Genomic DNA, 23,452 nt, shown 5'->3' with positions numbered 1-23,452 from the left:
TCTGAATACACCGCAGGTTATGAAGGAGTTCGAGCTGGAAATACATTTATCGGCCAACCTTGGGAAAATTCAGGCTAACACAAGTAGTGAGCCACCTGTGGCAGTACGTAAATACCTCTAAGTGGTAGGGAGAATGAGGCCAAAATGTTTCAGAGACCTTTCACTTCAGGTTAAACTGGTCTGGCACATCACTGAACTTGAATAGAGTAGGGCTGCAGACTCCTTTTTTTCTGGTCATAGCTGAATCATAAACTCAGTAATTCTGATAATTAGCCATAACGCTGAAGATGGCATGCCCTAACTATACCTTACATACAGACAGAATATATGATTTTTTTTTTTTTTATCTTTGCAAGAGTTTCAGGAAAAAAGACAGATGGCATATGCTTTCTTCCTTCACTGGAGCACCTTGGTAATTGCACTGTAAGTCATCTGACCTTTCCTGTGCTTACAATTCTTGTTTTCCTTGTGATAAAAGCCCGTGAGTAAACTCTAACCATTGACCAATGATCCAGTCAACAACCAGGCAAAGCTAAACAGTACCAGTCTTTGCTAACTCACATCGACTGACTGGAATTACAGATGGCCCCTACTGACTTGTACAATATAATTTCTTCAAACACACATAAGATAACACCCAAACACAAAACAGTAATAACTAGGACTGCAAGCAGTCATATACGGGCCCTCGTTCCGCGCAACCGCCAACCAGGCCAGTGGGTGCCCTTGTGAGCACATGTGGGCATGTGCATGCAGGGGCAACCACTCGTCACACAGTTAAAATTTTAAACAAATCACACAATGCATCAAGGAGTTATGACTTGTTGATTGTTCATCCACTAGGGGGCGCTCAGTGTACAAACAGAGGGGCTGGGTGTGTTCAGGGGCCAACCGTCATCATACATGTGAAGTTTCAAGTCAATCAGGCAAAGCATGAAGGAGTTATCATGACTTGATGTTCCATGGCAAAGGGTCAAAATGGCGGCACCATAGCGGCCACACCCTTCAACATAGAGAAAAGCTTTCGATAACTTTTGGTCAGTATCATCTTTGGATGTTGTCAAAGAAATTTTAAGTGCATTGGACAAAATCCCTAGGAGGAGTTCGTTCAAATACAACATGTGGAAATCATTGCAAAATGAGAAGAAAATTCAAAATGGCTGACTTCCTGTTTGGAGTAGACCCATGGTGCAAGAGACTTTTTTGTACATCTATGCAAGTCACACATGTGTACCAATTTTCATCTCCCTACTCCAAAAAAACACCTATGGGGAGGGGTTTTTGAAATTTTCAAGGGGGCGCTATTGAGGCACTTTGCCCTGCCCATGGGCGAGGCCCCTATGAATTGTAGGAGGTTGTCATGCTTGACCTGTGTATCAATTTTCATGATGATATGACAAAATTAAAGCCGTCAAAAGGAACAACGTAATTTCATGGCGAAGGGGCGATATTTGGTACACCACCACACAGAAGCCATTACTCGTAAGTTCACGGCGATCATCGCCAACGTTCAACAACTTGTTCTGCATGTTTTAGAAGTGGAAGGAAGTTCATGGGGTTAACTATGTGACTTCAGTACCTGTTTAAGTATAATGTTCCATGGCGAAGGGTCAAAATGGCGGCGCCATAGCGGCCACACCTTTCAACATAAAGAAAAGCTTTCGATAACTTTTGGTCAGAATCGTCTCTGGGTGATGTGGAAGAAATCTGAAGTGCATTGGACAAAATCCCTAGGAGGAGTTCGTTCAAATACAACATGTGGAAATCATGCCAAAATGACCAGAAAATTCAAAATGGCCGACTTCCTATTTGGAGTAGACCCATGGTGCAAGAGACTTTTTTGTACGTCTATGCAAGTCACACATGTTTACCAATTTTCATCTCCCTACTCCAAAAAAACCCCTATTCGGCACGCCGCCACACGGATGCCATTACTCGTAATTTCACGGCGTTCATTGCCTACGTTCACCAATTTGTTGTGCATGTTTTAGAAGTGGAATGAAGTTGATTGGGTTAAGTATGTGACATCAGGACCTCTTAAAGTAAAAATAGGACATTTCCCGCCGCCACCAGGGGGCGCTATGGCGCAGGTGGGAACTTAAGATATGTAGACGTTCAGGGCGGAGCCCTCATCATGTCCAGCAAGTTTGAAGTATATACGATGAAGTATGTGGGCGTGACAGCCGTTCGAAGTGAAATGGTGTGCTCCGAAAAGCTTGCCAAAGTTTGACGACCCCTAGCAGCCACGCCTTTTGACTTAATTAGAATCTTTTGATAACTTTTGATCACCATTGTGTTGTGATGATTTTGAGCAAATTTGAAGACGATCGGATGAAATCCCTAGGACGAGTTCGTTCAAATGTAAGTAGTGGAAATGGCCAAAAATGGCAAAAATTTGCTCAAAATCGAAACTTAAAATCAAAATGGCCGACTTCCTGTCGATATTTCACCATGACAGTAAGAGACTTTTTCGTGCGTCCTGGCATGGTAAATATGTGTACCGAATTTTGTGAGGCTATGATGAAAAAAGCCCAATGCGGAGGGGTTTTTGAAAATTTGTAGGGGGAGCTATTTCGCGATTTTTCTGCGACCATGTGCGACGCCCCCAAAATATCGAATTTCGGACCCAGCCGGACGACTTTGGAAAGTTTGGTGAGTTTTTGAGCATGGGAAGAGGCCGAAATTTTTATTTCAAGAGTGAGAATAATAATAATAAATAATAATAATAATAATAATAAAAAAACAGCGCAATTACAATAGGGTCCTCGTAGGACGTTGCCTACTCGGGCCCTAATAATAATGACTGTCCATCGTGTCTGATGATGAATTCCTGTGAATCAGCTCTCTGCATTTGTTTCTTTGTTTTGCAAGACTTTCCCAAATGCCTAGTAGAATTTGTCTGTTTTTCAGCAGCGTTAACTGAGCTGTGAGAACAGTATTTGTTTGGGTAGTCGGCTATTCACAAGTTTGTAAGTGTACTAAGTGAATGAGAAATAACTAATTTTCCACAAACAGGTCAAATTAGACCTAATAGTAATGAGAAATGCTTACCAGTGTTGTAAAAGCATTAATTACAAACTGGATGGATGATAGTCAAGTTCTATATAGCTTCATGGGCCCATGAGAGTCGGAGCTTGTCCCTGCATTCTGTATCATGAAGCACATGGTAAATGGACTGCATTTATATAGCGCTTTTCCATCTGCATCAGACGCTCAAAGTGCTTTACAATAATGCCTCACATTCACCCCAATGCGAGGGTGCTGCCATACAATGTGCTCACTACACACCAGAAGCAACTGGGGATAAAGGACCTTGCCCAAGGGCCTTGAGTGATTTTCTGGTCAGGCTGGGATTTGAACTCAAGCCCAATGCTTAATCACTAGACCATCACCTCCCCAAATACGATACAAGCAGATACGAGTCTATGACTCCCCCTGGACAGGCCATCAGTCCAATGCAGGTTACTTTCCCAACAAAGGTGTCATTGGCAACTTAAGTCCTTCCCACTGACCTACCTGCTCTATAGTCTACCTGCTCTTGGCTGGCGTGTTGTCAGACTGCGCTCTACTGGTGGTTGGCTCTCACTGCGGTATTGTATCACTTCCTGTTCCGGAGCACAGCGGTGTTTTGCTGTATCTGTTAACTGTTTCATCTGTGTAGTTAGATTGATCTAGATAATGATTTATTTCACAGTGTAATCTTCACGTGCCTTAACTAAAGCACCCTCTCTGCTGAATCATCTCTAAATTATTTACACATTCTTCACTTTGTGTGTTTTTAGGAATCCGCTAGCTTAGAGCAGCTATTAGCTCTTAGCCGGTTTAGCATGGTGGCTTCTCCTGTCTCTCCCCCACTTTTCTGCGCTGGGTGTGAAATGTTTAGTTATTCCTTGGCGTCCTTTAGCAGTAACGGTACTTGTAATAAGTGTAACTTGTTCGTAGCTTTGGAGGCCAGGCTGGGCGAAATGGAGACTCAGCTCCGCACCTTGGAAAATCCTACAGCTAGCCAGGCCCCTGTAGTTGGTGCGGACCAAGGTAGCTTAGCCGCCGTTAGCTGTCCCCCAGCAGATCCCGAGCAGCCGGGAAAGCAGGCCGGCTGGGTGACTGTGAGGAAGAAGCGTAGCTCTAAACAGAAGCCCCCTGTACACCACCAACCCGTTCACATCTCTAACCGTTTTTCCCCACTCAGCGACACACCCGCCGAGGATCAAACTCTGGTTATTGGTGACTCTGTTTTGAGAAATGTGAAGTTAGTGACACCAGCAACCATAGTCAAATGTCTTCGGGGGGCCAGAGCAGGCGACACTGATTTGAAACTGCTGGCTAAGGCTAAGCGTAAATTTGGTAAGATTGTAATTCACATCAGCAGTAATGACACCCGATTACGCCAATCAGAGGTCACTAAAATTAATATTGAATCGGTGTGTAACTTTGCAAAATCAATGTCGGACTCTGTAGTTTTCACTGGGCCCCTCCCCAATCGGACCGGGAGTGACATGTTTAGCCGCATGTTCTCCTTGAATTGCTGGCTGTCTGAGTGGTGTCCAAAAAATGAGGTGGGCTTCATAGATAATTGGCAAAGCTTCTGGGGAAAACCTGGTCTTGTTAGGAGAGACGGCATCCATCCCACTTTGGATGGAGCAGCTCTCATCTCTAGAAATCTGGCCAATTTTATTAAACCCTCCAAATCGTGACTATCCAGGGTTGGGACCAGGAAGCAGAGTTGGGGAATAAGTTTCATTACAGTAGAAGTCTTTCTGAAAGTGCTGTAACTAGGTTTAAGGATATGATTCCTTCTTTGTTATGTTCTTCAATGCCATATAGCAACACAGTGCAGAGTAGCTACCTAAACTCTGTGAGTGAGATAGATTATCTTGTCAATAGCTTTACATCCTCATTGAGCACAACTTTGGATGCTGTAGCTCCTCTGAAAAAGAGAGCCTTAAATCAGAAGTGCCTTCCTCCGTGGTATAACCCACAAACTCGCAGCTTAAAGCAGATAACCCGTAAGCTGGAGAGGAAATGGCGTCTCACTAATTTAGAAGATCTTCATTTAGCCTGGAAAAAGAGTCTGTTGCTCTATAAAAAAGCCCTCCGTAAAGCTAGGACATCTTACTATTCATCACTAATTGAAGAAAATAAGAACAACCCCAGGTTTCTTTTCAGCACTGCTAATAAAATTTTAACTATTAGGGAAAAAATTACTCATAACCATCCCAAAGACGTATCATTATCTTTGGCTGCTTTCAGTGATGCCAGTATTTGGTTAGACTCTTTCTCTCAGATTGTTCTGTCTGAGTTATTTTCATTAGTTACTTCATCCAAACCATCAACATGTCTATTAGACCCCATTCCTACCAGGCTGCTCAAGAAAGCCCTACCATTATTTAATGCTTCGATCTTAAATATGAAGCTAATTCATGCATTTATTTCTTCTAGGCTGGACTATTGTAATTCATTATTATCAGGTTGTCCTAAAAGTTCCCTGAAAAGCCTTCAGTTAATTCAAAATGCTGCAGCTAGAGTACTGACAGGGACTAGAAGGAGAGAGCATATTTCACCCATATTGGCTTCTCTTCATTGGCTCCCTGGTAATTCCAGAATAGAATTTAAAATTCTTCTTCTTACTTATAAGGTTTTGAATAATCAGGTTCCATCTTATCTTAGGGACCTCATAGTACCATATCACCCCAATAGAGCGCTTCGCTCTCAGACTGCAGGCTTACTTGTAGTTCCTAGGGTTTGTAAGAGTAGAATGGGAGGCAGAGCCTTCAGCTTTCAGGCTCCTCTCCTCTGGAACCAGCTCCCAATTCGGATTAGGGAGACAGACACCCTCTCTACTTTTAAGATTAAGCTTAAAACTTTCCTTTTTGAAAAAGCTTATAGTTAAGGTTGGATCAGGTGACCCTGAACCATCCCTTAGTTATGCTGCTATAGACTTAGACTGCTGGGGGGGTTCCCATGATGCACCCAGTGTTTGTTTTTATTCAATTATTCTTTTTGCTCTGTATGCACCACTCTGCTTTTAATCATTGGTGATTGATCTCTGCTCTCTTCCACAGCATGTCTTTTTCCTGATTCTCTCCCCTCAGCCCCAACCAGTCCCAGCAGAAGACTGCCCCTCCCTGAGCCTGGTTCTGCTGGAGGTTTCTTCCTGTAAAAAGGGAGTTTTCCTCCCCACTGTTGCCAAGTGCTTGCTCATAGGGGGTCGTTTTGACTGTTGGGTTTTTCTGTAATTATTGTATGGCTTTTGCCTTACAATATAAAGTGCCTTGGGGCGACTGTTTGTTGTGATTCGGCGCTATATAAATAAAATTGATTTGATTTGATTTAGTAAAAAATGAGCAAAATCATGACAGAAAACATCATGAAAAATTGTTTTAAACAACTGATAAACTTTGTGATATCTGTTTGCAACTCAGAGTTTTATGCTCAAGTTGCAAAATTGTTCTGCTTATCTGTCCCAGAACTTCCCAGCCGCATGTTCTCCCTGAATTGCTGGCTGTCTGAGTGGTGTCCAAAAAATGAGGTGGGTTTCATAGATAATTGGCAAAGCTTCTGGGGAAAACCTGATCTTGTTAGGAGAGATCCTCCAAACCGTGACTATCCAGGGTTGGGACCAGGAAGCAGAGTTGTAGTCTTACACACCTCTCTGCAGCTTCTCTCCCCCTGCCATCCCCTCATTACCCCATCCCCGTAGAGACGGTGCCTGCTCCCAGACCACCAATAACCAGTAAAAATCTATTTAAGCATAAAAATTCAAAAAGAAAAAATAATATAGCACCTGCAACTGCACCACAGACTAAAACAGTTAAATGTGGTCTATTAAACATTAGGTCTCTCTCTTCTAAGTCCCTGTTAGTAAATGATATAATAATTGATCAACATAGTGATTTATTCTGCCTTACAGAAACCTGGTTACAGCAGGATGAATATGTTAGTTTAAATGAGTCAACACCCCCGAGTCACACTAACTGCCAGAACGCTCGTAGCACGGGCCAGGGCGGAGGATTAGCAGCAATCTTCCATTCCAGCTTATTAATTAATCAAAAACCCAGACAGAGCTTTAATTCATTTGAAAGCTTGACTCTTAGTCTTGTCCATCCAAATTGGAAGTCCCAAAAAACAGTTTTATTTGTTATTATCTATCGTCCACCTGGTCATTACTGTGAGTTTCTCTGTGAATTTTCAGACCTTTTGTCTGACTTAGTGCTTAGCTCAGATAAGATAATTATAGTGGGCGATTTTAACATCCACACAGATGCTGAGAATGATAGCCTCAACACTGCTTTTAATCTATTACTAGACTCAATTGGCTTTGCTCAAAATGTAAATGAGTCTACCCACCACTTTAATCATATCTTAGATCTTGTTCTGACTTATGGTATGGAAATTGAAGACTTAACAGTATTCCCTGAAAACTCCCTTCTGTCTGATCATTTCTTAATAACATTTACATTTACTCTGATGGACTACCCAGCAGTGGGGAATAAGTTTCATTACAGTAGAAGTCTCTCAGAAAGCGCTGTAACTAGATTTAAGGATTTGATTCCTTCTTTATGTTCTCTAATGCCATATACCAACACAGTGCAGAGTAGCTACCTAAACTCTGTAAGTGAGATAGAGTATCTCATCAATAGTTTTACATCCTCATTGAAGACAACTTTGGATGCTGTAGCTCCTCTGAAAAAGAGAGCTTTAAATCAGAAGTGCCTGACTCTGTGGTATAACTCACAAACTCGCAGCTTAAAGCAGATAACCTGTAAGTTGGAGAGGAAATGGCGTCTCACTAATTTAGAAGATCTTCACTTAGCCTGGAAAAAGAGTCTGTTGCTCTATAAAAAAGCCCTCCGTAAAGCTAGGACATCTTACTACTCATCACTAATTGAAGAAAATAAGAACAACCCCAGGTTTCTTTTCAGCACTGTAGCCAGGCTGACAAAGAGTCAGAGCTCTATTGAGCCGTGTATTCCTTTATTCCTTTAACTTTAACTAGTAATGACTTCATGACTTTCTTCGCAAATAAAATTTTAACTATTAGAGAAAAAATTACTCATAACCATCCCAAAGACATATCGTTCTCTTTGGCTGCTTTCAGTGATGCCGGTATTTGGTTAGACTCTTTCTCTCCGATTGTTCTCTCTGAGTTATTTTCATTAGTTACTTCCTCCAAACCATCAACATGTCTATTAGACCTGATTCCTACCAGGCTGCTCAAGGAAGCCCTACCATTAATTAATGCTTAGATCTTAAATATGATCAATCTATCTTTATTAGTTGGCTATGTACCACAGGCTTTTACAGTGGCAATAATTAAACCATTACTTAAAAAGCCATCACTTGACCCAGCTATTTTAGCTAATTATAGGCCAATCTCCAACCTTCCTTTTCTCTCAAAAATTCTTGAAAGGGTAGTTGTAAAACAGCTAACTGATCATCTGCAGAGGAATGGTCTATTTGAAGAGCTTCAGTCAGGGTTTAGAATTCACCATAGTACAGAAACAGCATTAGTGAAGGTTACAAATGATCTTCTTATGGCCTCAGACAGTGGACTCATCTCTGTGCTTGTTCTGTTAGACCTCAGTGCTGCTTTTGATACTGTTGACCATAAAATTTTATTACAGAGATTAGAGCATGCCGTAGGTATTAAAGGCACTGCGCTGCGGTGGTTTGAAACATATTTATCTAATAGATTACAATTTGTTCATGTAAATGGGGAATCTTCTTCACAGACTAAGGTTAATTATGGAGTTCCACAAGGTTCTGTGCTAGGACCAATTTTATTCACTTTATACATGTTTCCCTTAGGCAGTATTATTAGACGGCATTGCTTAAATTTTCATTGTTACGCAGATGATATCCAGCTTTATCTATCCATGAAGCCAGAGGACACACACCAATTAGCTAAACTGCAGGATTGTCTTACAGACATAAAGACATGGATGACCTCTAATTTCCTGCTTTTAAACTCAGATAAAACTGAGGTTATTGTACTTGGCCCCACAAATCTTAGAAACATGGTGTCTAACCAGATCCTTACTCTGGATGGCATTACACTGACCTCTAGTAATACTGTGAGAAATCTTGGAGTCATTTTTGATCAGGTTATGTCATTCAATGCGCATATTAAACAAATATGTAGGACTGCTTTTTTGCATTTGCGCAATATCTCTAAAATTAGAAAGGTCTTGTCTCAGAGTGATGCTGAAAAGCTAATTCATGCATTTATTTCTTCTAGATTGGACTACTGTAATTCATTATTATCAGGTTGTCCTAAAAGTTCCCTGAAAAGCCTTCAGTTAATTCAAAATGCTGCAGCTAGAGTACTAACAGGGACTAGAAGGAGAGAGCATATCTCACCCATATTGGCCTCTCTTCATTGGCTTCCTGTTAATTCTAGAATAGAATTTAAAATTCTTCTTCTTACTTATAAGGTTTTGAATGATCAGGTCCCATCTTATCTTAGGGACCTCATAGTACCATATCACCCCAATAGAGCGCTTCGCTCTCAGACTGCAGGCTTACTTGTAGTTCCTAGGGTTTGTAAGAGTAGAATGGGAGGCAGAGCCTTCAGCTTTCAGGCTCCTCTCCTGTGGAACCAGCTCCCAATTCAGATCAGGGAGACAGACACCCTCTCTACTTTTAAGATTAGGCTTAAAACTTTCCTTTTTGCTAAAGCTTATAGTTAGGGCTGGATCGGGTGACCCTGAACCATCGCTTAGTTATGCTGCTATAGACTTAGACTGCTGGGGGGTTCCCATGATGCACTGAGTGTTTCTTTCTCTTTTTGCTCTGTATGCACCACTCTGCATTTAATCATTAGTGATTGATCTCTGCTCCCCTCCACAGCATGTCTTTTTCCTGGTTCTCTCCCTCAGCCCCAACCAGTCCCAGCAGAACACTGCCCCTCCCTGAGCCTGGTTCTGCTGGAGGTTTCTTCCTGTTAAAAGGGAGTTTTTCCTTCCCACTGTCGCCAAGTGCTTGCTCACAGGGGGTCGTTTTGACCGTTGGGGTTTTTCCGTAATTATTGTATGGCCTTGCCTTACAATATAAAGTGCCTTGGGGCAACTGTTTTGGCGCTATATTAATAAAATTGATTTGATTTGATTATGGTAAACAAGTAATAATTGTGGATTAATTGCTGTTGCACTCGTGTAATGACAATGACAATAAATCTCATCTCATCTCATCTGAAAAGGTCCAGGTGAGTTACTCTCTGCTTCATTCTTCAGTAAGTTAGTGTTTAAGGTCGTCGCACATTAATTTACATCCTGGTTCACAACAAAACATCAAATTATTCATGATTGTAAGTCTATCCAGGCACATTTGGCAATAATTTATGGTCGCTAATGTACTTTATTGATTGAAATTAGTGATGGAGAAACCGAAGCGTTTTGAACCACTGAATCAATATCAAGCAATGGTTCAGTGTTTCGAAGCTTTTGAGACAGTTAGCTATGGCAACATCTGTTGCCTAACCTTTAATATAACATTTGCATGGAACAATAAAGGGCAAGATGTCATGAAACAGTCGGGCTCTGTTATGTATGTTTAATAATAAAGGTTCAATGTGCTTCTTGAAAAATTTTTGACGGTATTTTTGTTCAAAAACTTTAATAATATACTTGCGATATAATCCCTGAAGGAGTCTTGCCAAGGGATTAATAAAGTTCTAAATAACATTCTATCTAATCTAATGTGATTGAGCCATCATAAAATACTGTATGTAATGGAGATACAAGCTGTCAAATGCTTGTGCAAATAGGGACTGTTATGAAAATTTTACTTATTTGAATTAACATATAAATAAACTGACAAATTTTATGATGTATGCCAACAATGAGCTTCCTCTCTTTGAAAGACCAGGAGCCACCACTAGTCATGGTATGGTGTCAGTACACTTGGCAAAGGTCACTCACATGTCAGCATGGCAGCATTAATGCAGAAAAATACACAGATTCTAGAGCAGCATGTGGAGGAATCTTTTCCAGGGACGTCCATGCAGTTTTCAACAAAACAATGCAAAACCACATTCTGCACATACAGCATAGCTACAGAAAAAGATGGTACAGTTACTGTCTGCAGTCATGACCTGCCCCCAAAATGCAACAAAAAAAAGCTGTTGTACAACAATCATTTCCACATAAATTCAGCATTATTTCATAATAAAAGACGGGGGACGTGATCAGCACACGGCCGCGTCAGTAGCGACTCAGCAATTATCGCCTTGTTTCTGCTTAAAACGGCCTCATTTCTGCTCAAAACTGGCTTTAGAATGATTTAAGAGGTTTTACCTTGTCATCTGATGGTTAATAATCCCATTATCCATTTGATCGCTTTGGGTGTAGAGAGTCAGTCTCAGACGTACTGTTGTGGTCCCAAATGACACATGCACAGTAAAGGTTTTTAGGGGGTGACTGTTCAGTCTGCGACACAGAGTTGCTTTAACTCTTTGTGGCATAGATTCAACAAGGTTTTGGAAGCATTCCTCAGAGATGTTGGTCCATATCGACATGATGGTACCACACAGTCGCCCATTCAATCAGTCTGCTCATTCTCCTGTGACATCAACAAGATATTTTTGTCCACACAACTGCCACTCACTTCTCTTTTCTGGACCATTCTCTGTAAACCCTAGAAATTGTAAAGATGATACATAAGCAGTTTTTGAAATATTCAGACCAGCCCATCTAGCGCAACATCCATGCCACATTGATAGTCACTTAAATCCCCTTTCTTCCTTATTCGGATGCTCGGTTTGAACTTCAGCAAGTCATCTTAACCACGTCTAGATGGCTAAATGCAATGATTTTCTGCCATGTCATTGGCTTATTCGCTGTTTGTGCTAACAAGCAATTGAACAGGTGTACCTAATAAAGTGGCCAGTGAGTGTAAGTCAAAGTAAATGTAAGGATCTGGGGTTTTGTTTTTTTTTTTTGGCATTTTCTGTATTGTCCCAACCTTTTCTGATTTGAGGTTGTGTAACTCAAGCACAGCCATGAGAATGTGAAGAGCAACAATATGAATAACCAATTTCACACTATAATTTGACTTTATGCCTATTGACCTACTGTGACAAAGTTTTAGAGGAAATTTACCATAACTTACAGAATTGGAAATCACCAATAGCATCAAATACTTTTGTTCTACATTACATGAGAGAAGGTCTGAGGGTATGTTACTGTTTACACACAGCAGATAGTTTAGGAAGGTGGCGCTGCTCTATAGTTGACACAGTGTCACGTTTGGGTCCCATTATGGTTCCTGTCATTGTCCCCTTTCCTTCATCCACTGTCTGCCCTGATCTTGGTTTAGCAGTTGTTTTATTTTACTCACTTGTTAAGTCTCATCTTAGTTTGGGTTCTGATTATCCCTTTTCTGTGTGTAATACTTTAGTCACTGGTTTTATTTTCTGTTTATCCTTTATTTTCTGTTTATCATAGTTAGTCATGTCTAGTTTCTGTCCAGCTGTTGTGTTTTTTTGCCACTGTGTAATCATTAGTTGTATTTTTTAATAGGGCTGGGCAAGTTAACGCATTATTATTGCATTAACACAATTAATTAAAGCTGTTAACAGTTGGTTTTTTTTTTAAATTGTAAGGGTTTGTTGCTCACAGGCTGTTGTTTTGCAAGTCTGCCACTCACTGCTGCCGCGGACATTTAGAAGGGCACGGAACTTTTACATGGCCATTTTCATGTTAAAGTGCTTCCAGTCGGAGTAGTTGAGAGCACCAAGGTTATTTGCAGCCATTGCAAAGCTGCATTTTCTTATCAGCGGAGTACTTCGAGTCTTAAATATCACCAAAATGCAGCACACACAGCTGATGCCAGCAAATCATTCAACGAAACACACTGCAGCGTGAGGCTTCAGCTGACTACATTAGATGTAGCGTGTGAGAGAACTATAGCTAAACAAAGGCAAGAGAAGCTCGCAAATGTGACAGCAAAATGGATTGCTACAGATTGCAGGCTGATTAGTGTTGTAAAAGACATCGGTCTGAGAGATATTTTGAGAATCGCAACAAATGACAACATGTATGAGACTCCCTCACGACGCACCATAAGGAGAGGACTATAAAAGCCACAACTTTACAACGCGTACCTGCTGTTGCTCTCACTGGGGACTAATGGACATCAATGGGTAACCATAATTTATTTTTATTTAACTGCAACTGCATAAACAAAATGCTGTTGTTAAGTGTTTGCAGAACAAACATTATGGCACTTTTGCAAATATGGCAGAACATTTAAAATAAAATTGTGCTATACACTATTTTTGAATTCATTGCGTATAACAATGCAATTAAATTTTTTAATTGCAATTAATTGCATGATTACGATTAATTGCAATTACATTTTTAATCATTGCCCACCTCTAATTTTTATTTTTATGTTTGCCACATCTATCTAGCATCTATTTTCCTGTTGATCCCTTTTCAGTTCCTACATTTGTTTCCTGGTTTAATTCCTCATTCCTTGGTGTTGGTTCTTCTTTATTTTATTTCTTATTTATTAGGCCTTGGGTTTTGTTCATCTTTGGTTTTGGTATATTTTGAATTACTTTGGTTTTAGGTTCATCTTTTAGTTGGGTCCTGTTCACTTTGCTTTTGTCTGACTGCACGCTCTTGTCTGGTGTTCAGGGTTTGGTATGGGTGTGTCTTGTCCCTTGTGTTTGCCACACGCCCTTCCAGATTGTTCTCCCACACCTGTGTCTCATTCTCCTAATCGTCACCTGTCCTATTTAAGCCTTTTGAGTTCACCACCTCTCCACCAGTTCGTCGTACCTTTTGTCCCTGCCTGATTGCCTGCCTGTGTTTGACCCTGTCTCATTTTCGGACCGCGCCTTTGTCTCAGACTCTGTACTCTGTTACACAGTACTTTTTTAAAACATGTTTTATTGAAATTTTAAACATATTAAAGACAGAACCACACAAAACAACAGAAAGCAGATCAGAACCATAAACACTGAGCAGTCTGAGTTACACGTGGTTAAATCTGAAAAAAAAAATGTACCTAAAACAAACAGATTTATTATTTATTCAATTAGAAGAGCCTAAGGTTCTCCACTTCAACAAACCTGTGCCAAAAAAAGTAATCAATTTGTGAAAAACTGCAATGTGGGTTTGAATAAAATGTGTAATCTTTCTCAAGCGGATGAAGAACTCTCCATATATCAAACAATTGTAGATCAGAATATAATTTCTTAATTGCCTCTCTCATTATAGAAGCTGAGTTTTTAGCTGGAGGCTTTTGGTCTATCTCAGGATCCATGGTACAGTTAAAATCGCTTGCCAGAATACTAAATTTGGTCATGTTAGAAGAGACTTCAGCAAAAAGCTTAGAGTAAAACTCTTTTAAATAAACATTTGGAGCATAAATACATCCAATGAGAATACTTTCCCTATACACATAACCTCTAATAAGAACATACCTACCCCAATCGTCTATGACACGTTTCTAAAATAGAGTATTTTTATTAATTAATATTGCCACACCTCTTTTACTAGATGAAAATGATGACTAGTACACTTGCCCAACCCACTCTCTCTTAAGCTTTTTGTGCTCCTCATCAATAAGATGAGTTTCTTGTAAAAGTGCTAGGTTCCCCTTCTCCTTCTTAATCCACGTTAGTATTTTTTTTTACATTTAACTGTTATTTATTCCTTTAACATTCAAAGAAATATACTTAATTGTACTCATTACAAAATAAAAGTTGTATATTTAGTTATTACGTTACAGGTCATTTTGTACAGCAGAAGAGGTAGAGGCACATATTAAACTGGAGAAAACTGCATACAACCCGCACTCAGATTTCCTCAGACACACATTAAAAAGGAACAAAAAAAACAAAAAAAAAACAAATAACTTGGGTAATAAATAGATATGCTCATTGGTAAACAGTTCAACATACCCAAATTACTGAGGTAAACAGTCCTCAAGGAAAATAATTCAGGCCTCCAAGGCCTGTGAGAGAACACCTGTTGTGAACGAACGTCAAAGCGCAAACTCCCATTTTCCGCTTCCATGATGACTCCCGCACCCTCCTGACAAAACTTTCATTCAAAAGTAAGAGTTACCTTATGTAATCATACAGAAAAATCAGTCACTGATGAGTCATTACTCAGTATCGATTGGAAGAGGGAAGAAAAAAGAAAAAAAAAACACCCCTCGTCGATAACCTATTCATGCTGTTCAGTTACTCGCATGGCTCATCCAATGCCTCAACAGCACTTATTGGTTCTTCAGGGGAGTCAAAAGAAAAATTCTTACTGTTATGCGAGAAACGGAGCGTAGCTGGGTAGAGCATTCTGAACCGGATGCCTTTGGTGATCAATTTCTGGCAGACGGGGTTGAACTTCCTTCGCTGGTGAAGCACCTTTTGTGGCAAATCTTGGTGAATGGTAAGAGGTGCTCCCTCAAAAAGTACTTTCGCCTTCCTGCTGAGAGCCATCACCCTCATCGTATCCTTTGTGTAATGAGGCTTCAAGATTACGGCCCTTGGTACTCCTGGTCTCGCTGTCCCAACCTCCTGTGGCAGCGGTCCAGCCAGATCCTGCCTTTCTCGGTTTCCATGTTGAGTAGTCTCGGCAGCCAGGTTTCAAAATAAAAGACTGCATCCTTTCCTGCAATGCCTTCTTTTACCCAAAAGATTCTGATCTGATCCCTCCGCACCCGTGATTCTTACTCATCCATACGTTTTGTAAACTCAGCCAGCTTACTTTCCGCTTCCATCATTCTTATCTCCATATTTGAGATCGTGTCCTCCATATTGGAAATGCAGTTTTCAGCCTCCCCCAATCATCTTGTGTGGCCATCCAATGAAGTTTGGATTGTATCCAGTTTGTTAGTGATAAATGCCATTTTTTCTTCCACGACAGCAGCAACTGTGTCTCTGATATCCGCCGTTAAAGTCAAAATATCGAAAGGATAGCCTGGATTAGCTTGGCTAGCTTCCTCGGTGCCCTCCTCTTTAGCCACAACGGTAGCTTCAGTGCTAACTTGGTTTTGCGCGGTTCTTGGGGGCCTCCTTTCGGTACCCTCTGCTCCTTTTCTGCCACACGTCTCTATAATCACAGCAACTTCTTGTATATCAAGTGGCAAACAGTTTAGTCTTAAAACTTTAAAGTTTGGAAAGTTTCATCGGGAGCTCTCTGGCGTTGCTCCTCTCAGTGTGATGTCATACCGGAAGCCTCCACACCGTGCTTTTTGAACTACGCTTGTTGTATGCCCTCGCCTCTGCCTCTTGATCACCTGTAACTCTGCCTCACTGACTACCTGCCTGTGTACAGTACCTTAGCCTGTGATTTTTGGATAAAGCCTTTTTTTTACTCCTACACCTGGGTCCGTGAGTCCAGCATTTGTGTCCAGCCACTTAGTGCCTGTAAGTGTGACACACAGTACCCTTATGGCCCTACATTGTCTAATGGCACTCTTCCAGTAGATGGTACCAGCCCAACTTAACTGTATTTGCTTTTGGGACCAGGTGCTTCCTTGTTCCTTGTTCATCTGACAGTAGCACCCCCAAATAGTCATAGCGACAGTCACACAGTGATAGTGATGATTCTCTCTGACCAATCATTTCACATCACCTTTTGGCATCACCTCAGCTTCCTTGGAACTGCAACGGAGGTGATACCAAAAACAAGATCTGATATCAGGTTTGGCCAATGGAAAATCAAAAAAGCAGGGAAGAGACAAGTCAAGTTGAACAGGTACAATGCAGTGAAAAAGTTCCATAAATGACAAAGTGGGATAAACGAGGATAGAAAGACGCAGCAATGTAATGGCATGTTTATGTGCCAGCCTTCAAACTTTTCCTATCTCCAGTCTGCGTTTGACCAACCACAAGGGAACACTGCAGGACTCTGGCATCTCACGAGTGACATGAGGCCAGGCCAGCATGACCAATTTGCAGCATAAGATTGGGAAAACTGGCTCCATGCATGAGAAAGCAACATGCCCTCTTCATTACATACCCCTCCCACTGGTCTTTCCATTGTTCAGATATGAGGATGGGGGAGGATTTAAAAAAAGAAAACATCCAACCTGACAGAGTTGACTGGTTGACTGGATCCAAAGTTTTTACAACAGACATGTGACTACACTGTAATAACACTGACTGAGAGACTTTCATGTACATTGAAAGTCCTTAGAAGCGTGAAAGGTTTTTCACAAGTTCTCAAATTCACAAAACAGCTGTGGAAAAACAAACAACACTGTTATTTTAATTTGTCAGAAACCGCTTTTCACCTTTTAGAAAGTGGTTTCTGAGAATCAAGGATTCATAGATATTGTGGTTTCACCTTTACTTTAACAGGTCTAACCACAATCTTCCATATGCAGATGCAAAAATCCCAAATAAAATTCTATTTGACAACTGCATCTTATCACTCTGAACAAACAGCATCAGCAGCAGATGGTAGAAAATTTTCCAAGTACGGCTGTGCAACAACCAACAACCTTTCAGCAGCAACACACATGACTGTATAATTACAAGCAAATATCTGTCACTTTCATAGCACCGGGTCTAGAATATTAATCCGGGAAACCCATGTAAAAGGGCAGCTATTTACAATAAAGACAAACTCAAGATATGTGAGCAGCATACTGATGAGAGTAAAACCTTTGGTGAAATTCCTGAATTATCAAACTGGTCAATCTGTGTACTGTATTTTTCAGAGTGTAAGCTGCATTATTTATTTATTTTTTTTTGCTTGTTTTGGAGGTACTGCAACTTATACTCTGATGCAACTTACTCGTATATTGAGAAAAATCACGTGTTCATTATTAATAATAATAATAAAAGTAAGTCCCTTCAGCTTGTCCCTTGTTTCACTCAGGGTCACCACAGCAGATCTGAGGTGGATCTGCATGTTGATTTGAATCCATTTTTACACAGGATTCCCTTCTTTATGCTCATCCAATAATATACTCATATAATGTATACCTGGAGCCATGAAACAAAGACAACCCAGATGAATTGATGAATTGATGAATGAATGATGAATGAGCTTGATGAATGTTCCTAACCTGCCAAATGAATCATCCACATATTATCAGCAGTAGTCATTGATGGGTAGGGATGGGTATTGACAAGATTTTATCGATATTGATGCCATTTTTGTTTCTGCTTATCGACCCGATTCGTTATCGATTCCCTTATCAATACCTCCTCTGAATTTTCTGTGTACTAAAAGTAGGCTTTACAGGTTTTCTATGTCAACAACATTTTGAGTCTTAAAGTAAATAAATATGAAATTGGTCACTGATCCTAGATCTCTGGGACAGGTTCATCCAGGAGTCGACAAGACCTTATTTGGGACATTGTTTTGGTGATTTGGGATGTCCTCATGTATTGTAATAAATATTCCAGAGAAATGCAAGAGCTTCTCTCAGAATTTAGAACAATAGGCCTAAAAGAAGTTACTGTTGGTAGTATTTTAGACATAGGATAGCAGGTTAGGTGCTTTGGAAACTTTATAATTCTCCATGTCTACCTTGTAAAAGAGATCTTGATCTCAATGGGACTAACCTGGTTAAATAAAGATTAAATTAAAGTGGGAGAGGAAGTGTTGGCTTTTTAAATAAGACACTGGACTCGAGAGGATTTAGTAATCCTATAATGGACTGATGCAGAAGGTGGCAGCAATGCAACAATAAGGATGCCGGCTAACATTAAACGCAACAGAAGAAGAGAGGGTGCATTTGATTTATATCAGAGGAGCGCATTTTAAGGTTGGAGCTCATTTATGCATTCACAAAATGGCTCAAGAAACAACAAAATAATGCAAAAAAATACTTAATTTACTCATATTTGTTGTCAGTTTGGGTAAACAGTCGGACTTGGACCCATTGATTGTGCAGTTAATCTCATTACCTCAGTGGAGTGTGCGTGAAACAAAAACAAACATGTTTTCATCATGGCGAGCAGTCGGAACTATCTCTAACCACCAGCTAGCTCCGGTGTCACGTGAACTGAAGAATCAATAAGGGAATTGTTAACCCAAAAGGCTATTGATGTCAGTGTATCAAATCATTTCTTATCTATTCTTAACAGGATTTGGTGTTTGATACCCATCCCTATTGGGGGGCCACTGGCAGCATGTGTTTTACCTTTGTCGTGGTCGGTCCTTATCATATCCATTAAGGAGTTCTCCAAAGAGTGTAAGCTAAATGCATCAAAGGGCCGATTCCGGTCCTGCAAAACAGGAAAAGATCAATAATTAATGTCTGCACAGTGGATGAAACAAACACAGGCCTTCTGCTATGATGATTGATACAATTACAGCTGCAACATGTAACGAATACTACAACGTGCTATCAGTATTGACAGTTAATAATGACAGCAATTAACACACTACTTCCCTGAAATGACTGGAATTGGTTAAATATTCCATTTCAAGGTGCTGTAAATTGGCTCCACAGTATAACATTATCCCATATCGTACATAATGATGTGAAATAATTATAAAACATAGCAATTACACAAAAAATATATATATAAACCTATACTCATTTTAAAGCACAGATACTATTTTAATGTTTGAAAATTATTTGGTATATTTGGATAATCATTACTAACAACGACACCTCAATGGATTTGGTATTGACATGTATATAAATCTGCTCTTGTAGCATACGAACAAAGGACAGATAGTGATTTGCTAGAGGAAATACTGCACCTAAACAACCACACAACTGAACATCTAAACAGACCTTGACATTTGAAACCTTTTGTGATGTTGAGAAGTGCAATCTAGCTTGTTTGCTAACTGATGCAGGCTGATAGCATACTTGCACTGTTTAGTCTTTCAGCTGCCTAAAAACAGTAAATGGACTGCATTTATATAGCGTGTTTCCATCTGCATCAGATGCTCAAAGTGCTTTACAATAATGCCTCACATTCACCCTGATGTCAGGGTGCTACCATACAAGGCGCTCACTACACACCGTGAGCAACTAGGGGATTAAGGACCTTGCCCAAGAGCCCTTAGTGATTTTCCAGTCAGGTTGAGATTTGAACCGAGGATCTTCTGGTCTCAAGCCCAACACCTTAACCACTAGACCATCACCTCCCCCAAAACAAAAACAATATAAGACATGTCTGTGGTGGTTGTTGGATATATTAATTAGAAAACTGTTTCTCTGACCACATTTTCTGAGCAGTTACACATCAAACAAAATTTGCATAATGATAGTTATGGTAGCTGAGGTTGTCAAACAACTCCGCAGTGGCAAGGCCCCGGGGGTTGATGAGATCTGTCCAGAAATGCTGAAGGCTCTGGGTGTGGAGGGACTGTCTTGGATGAGACGTCTCTTCAACATTGCGTTGAGGTCTGGGATAGTGCCAAAGGAGTGGCAAACTGGGGTGGTGGTCCCCTTGTTTAAAAAAGGGGACCAGAGAGTGTGTGCCAATTACAGGGGCATCACACTACTCAGTCTCCCTGGTAAAGTCTACTCCAGGGTGCTGGAAAGAAGGGTTCGGCTGATAGTCAAACCTCTGAAGAGGAACATTGGGGGTTCCGTCCTGGTTGTGGAACAACCGACCAGCTCTTCACTCTCACAGGGATCCCAGAGGATGCCTGGGAGTATGCCAATCCAGTCTGCATGTGTTTTGTGGACTTGGAGAAGGCATATGATTGGGTACACTGGGAGAAACTGTGGGAGTTTCTGCAGGATTATGGAGTCCCTTCTCAGGGAAAGGGTTCTAGCTACGGTGGGCGGCGCCAGGCAGTACCGCCCAGTACTGCAAATTTCCACCTGGCTCTCGCATTCAAATTGGTTGTCCCGCCCACCATGGATTTTCCAAAAAATGAACTGAAATGTTACTGAGTAGAGTCATACTTTTGTTTTATTTTGCAATTTCAACCAAATACACTCAACAAAAATATAATCGCAACACTTTTGGTTTTGCTCCCATTTTGTATGAGATGAACTCAAAGATCTAAAACTTTTTCCACATACACAATATCACCATTTCCCTCAAATATTGTTCACAAACCAGTCTAAATCTGTGATAGTGAGCACTTCTCCTTTGCTGAGATAATCCATCCCACCTCACAGGTGTGCCATACCAAGATGCTGATTAGACACCATGATTAGTGCACAGGTGTGCCTTAGACTGTCCACAATAAAAGGCCACTCTGAAAGGTGCAGTTTTGTTTTATTGGTGTTGGGAAAGTGTAGTGACACGGACCCACAACAGGGGGCGTAAATGAACGGACAATGGAAGGAGTCAAATTATAACACTTTACTGGTGTGAATGTCACAACCAAACACAGCAGAATCAGAATGTGCAACAGTCAATTAATAAATGGTGTCGTGTGGGCAGGCTCAACGATAGGAGACGCCCGTCTGGAAACGAACCGGAACCACACGATTTCCACCGCCACCTGAACCCGAGGAATACTGGAGCCGCCAAGTCCCAGAGTCCCCAGGTGGCCACCTTCCCGGCGTGTCGGATCTGGTACTGCTGGCAGAAAGCAAAAGACAGTCAAAGGGTGGGTGTGTGAACACCCAGTAACACTGGTGGGAATGCCACCTCCACCTCTCACTCAGCGCGTTGCAGCGGTCTCAGCTGAAAAGGAGCGTCATCTTGCACAGCCTCCTCAAAAATGACCGATTCTCCTGCAAACACTCACAATAAACAGATTTACAAAAGGCTGAGGATATTACCTCCAGATGAAGATGATATCTTGGCAGTTTGGTGGAGGTGTCTTCCTGCTTTTATATCAGATGTGTTGATTAGTGACAGCTGTCACGGATGATGGGTGACAGCTGTCACCACGGCTTGTTCCTGAGGCGGCAGCACCCTCTCGTGCCTGAAGCCCACACTTCAGGCAGGGTGCCTTCTGGTGGTGGGCCAGCAGTACCTCCTCTTCTGGCAGCCCACACAACAGGACCCCCCCCTCAACGGGCGCCTCCTGGCGCCCGACCAGGCTTGTCCGGGTGGCGACGATAGAAATCGGCCAGGAGGGCCGGGTCCAGGATGAAGCTCCTCTTCACCCAGGAGTGTTCTTCGGGTCCATATCCCTCCCAGTCCACCAAATACTGGAAACCCCGGCCCATTCGACGGACGTCCAAAAGCAGGCGAACTGTCCAAGCCGGCTCCCCGTCGATAATACGGGCAGGAGGCGGCGCCGGACCGGGTGCACAGAGGGGTGAGGTGTGATGCGGTTTTACCCTGGAGACATGAAAGACCGGATGGATCCGCAGTGAGGCCGGGAGGACTGAGGACCTTGAGGATGGGGAAGGGTCCAATGAAGCGGTCCTTCAATTTGGGGGACTTGACCTGGAGAGGAATGTCCTTGGTGGAAAGCCACACCTCCTGCCCGGGCTGGTAAGTAGGGGCCGGGGACCGTCGACGGTCTGCATGGGCTTTAGCCCTCGTCCGGGCCCTCAACAAGGCCAAACGGGCGGTGCGCCACACCCGACGGCATCTCCGCAGGTGGGCCTGGACCGAGGGCACACCGACCTCTCCCTCCACCACAGGAAACAAGGGGGGCTGGTACCCCAGACACACCTCGAATGGGGAGAGGCCGGTGGCAGAGTACACCTGGCTGTTATGAGCGTACTCGATCCAAGCCGTCGGGTGTGCAGAGGTCGTGCACCTGAGGGCCTGCTCCAACTCCTGGTTGGCCCGTTCGACCTGTCCGTTAGTCTGCGGGTGATACCCAGACGAGAGGCTTACAGTGGCCCCCAGTTCCCGGCAGAAACTTCTCCACACCTCCGAGGAGAACTGGGGACCGCGATCCGAAACGATGTCTGTTGGTATCCCATGCAGCCGGACAACATGGTGGACGAGGAGATCCGCCATCTCCTGGGCCGACGGGAGCTTCGGGAGGGCCACGAAGTGGGCCGCCTTGGAGAAACGGTCCACTATCGTGAGGATGGTGGTGTGCCCCCGGGACGGCGGGAGGCCCGTGACAAAATCCAGACCGATGTGGGACCAGGGGTGGTGAGGCACAGGAAGTGGCTGTAGAAGTCCCTGTGCCTTCTGGTGGTCAGCCTTGCCCCTGGCGCAGGTGGTGCAGGCCTGGATGTAAGCCCGGACATCAGTCTCCAGGGACGCCCACCAGAAGCGCTGCCGGACCACTGCCACGGTCCTACGCACCCCTGGGTGGCAGGAGAGTTTAGACCCGTGACAGAAGTCCAGGACGGCAGCCCTGGCCTCTGGTGGGACGTATAATCTGTTCGTCGGTCCTGTTCCGGGATCCGGGCTCCGTGCCAGGGCCTCCTGGACGGTCTTCTCCACGTCCCAGGTCAGAGCAGCCACGATAGTGGACTCCGGGAGAATGGGTTCCGGTGGATCCGACAGCTCGGTCTTGACTTCCTGTTCATGCACCCGGGACAGGGCATCCGATCTTTGGTTTTTGGTCCCGGGGCGGTAGGTGATCCGGAAGTCAAAACGGCCGAAAAACAGTGACCAGCGGGCTTGCCTGGGGTTCAGTCG

At 42.5% G+C, this 23,452-nt stretch overlaps 1 protein-coding gene across 1 annotated transcript in view; it reads right to left on the bottom strand.

Moving 5' to 3' along the window:
* cpeb3 (cytoplasmic polyadenylation element binding protein 3) overlaps positions 1–23,452 on the bottom strand; it is a 212,958-nt gene that overhangs the window by 104,706 nt on the left and 84,800 nt on the right. The window contains 1 exon segment of the mRNA XM_034185354.1: positions 19,114–19,198. Coding sequence (XP_034041245.1) covers positions 19,114–19,198 — 85 coding nt within the window.

The sequence above is a fragment of the Thalassophryne amazonica genome, chromosome 13, assembly GCF_902500255.1.
Source record: "Thalassophryne amazonica chromosome 13, fThaAma1.1, whole genome shotgun sequence".
Classification (NCBI taxonomy): domain Eukaryota; kingdom Metazoa; phylum Chordata; class Actinopteri; order Batrachoidiformes; family Batrachoididae; genus Thalassophryne; species Thalassophryne amazonica.
The sequence above is the reverse complement of the archived record's forward strand: the minus strand, read 5'-3'. Positions and strand labels throughout refer to the sequence as shown.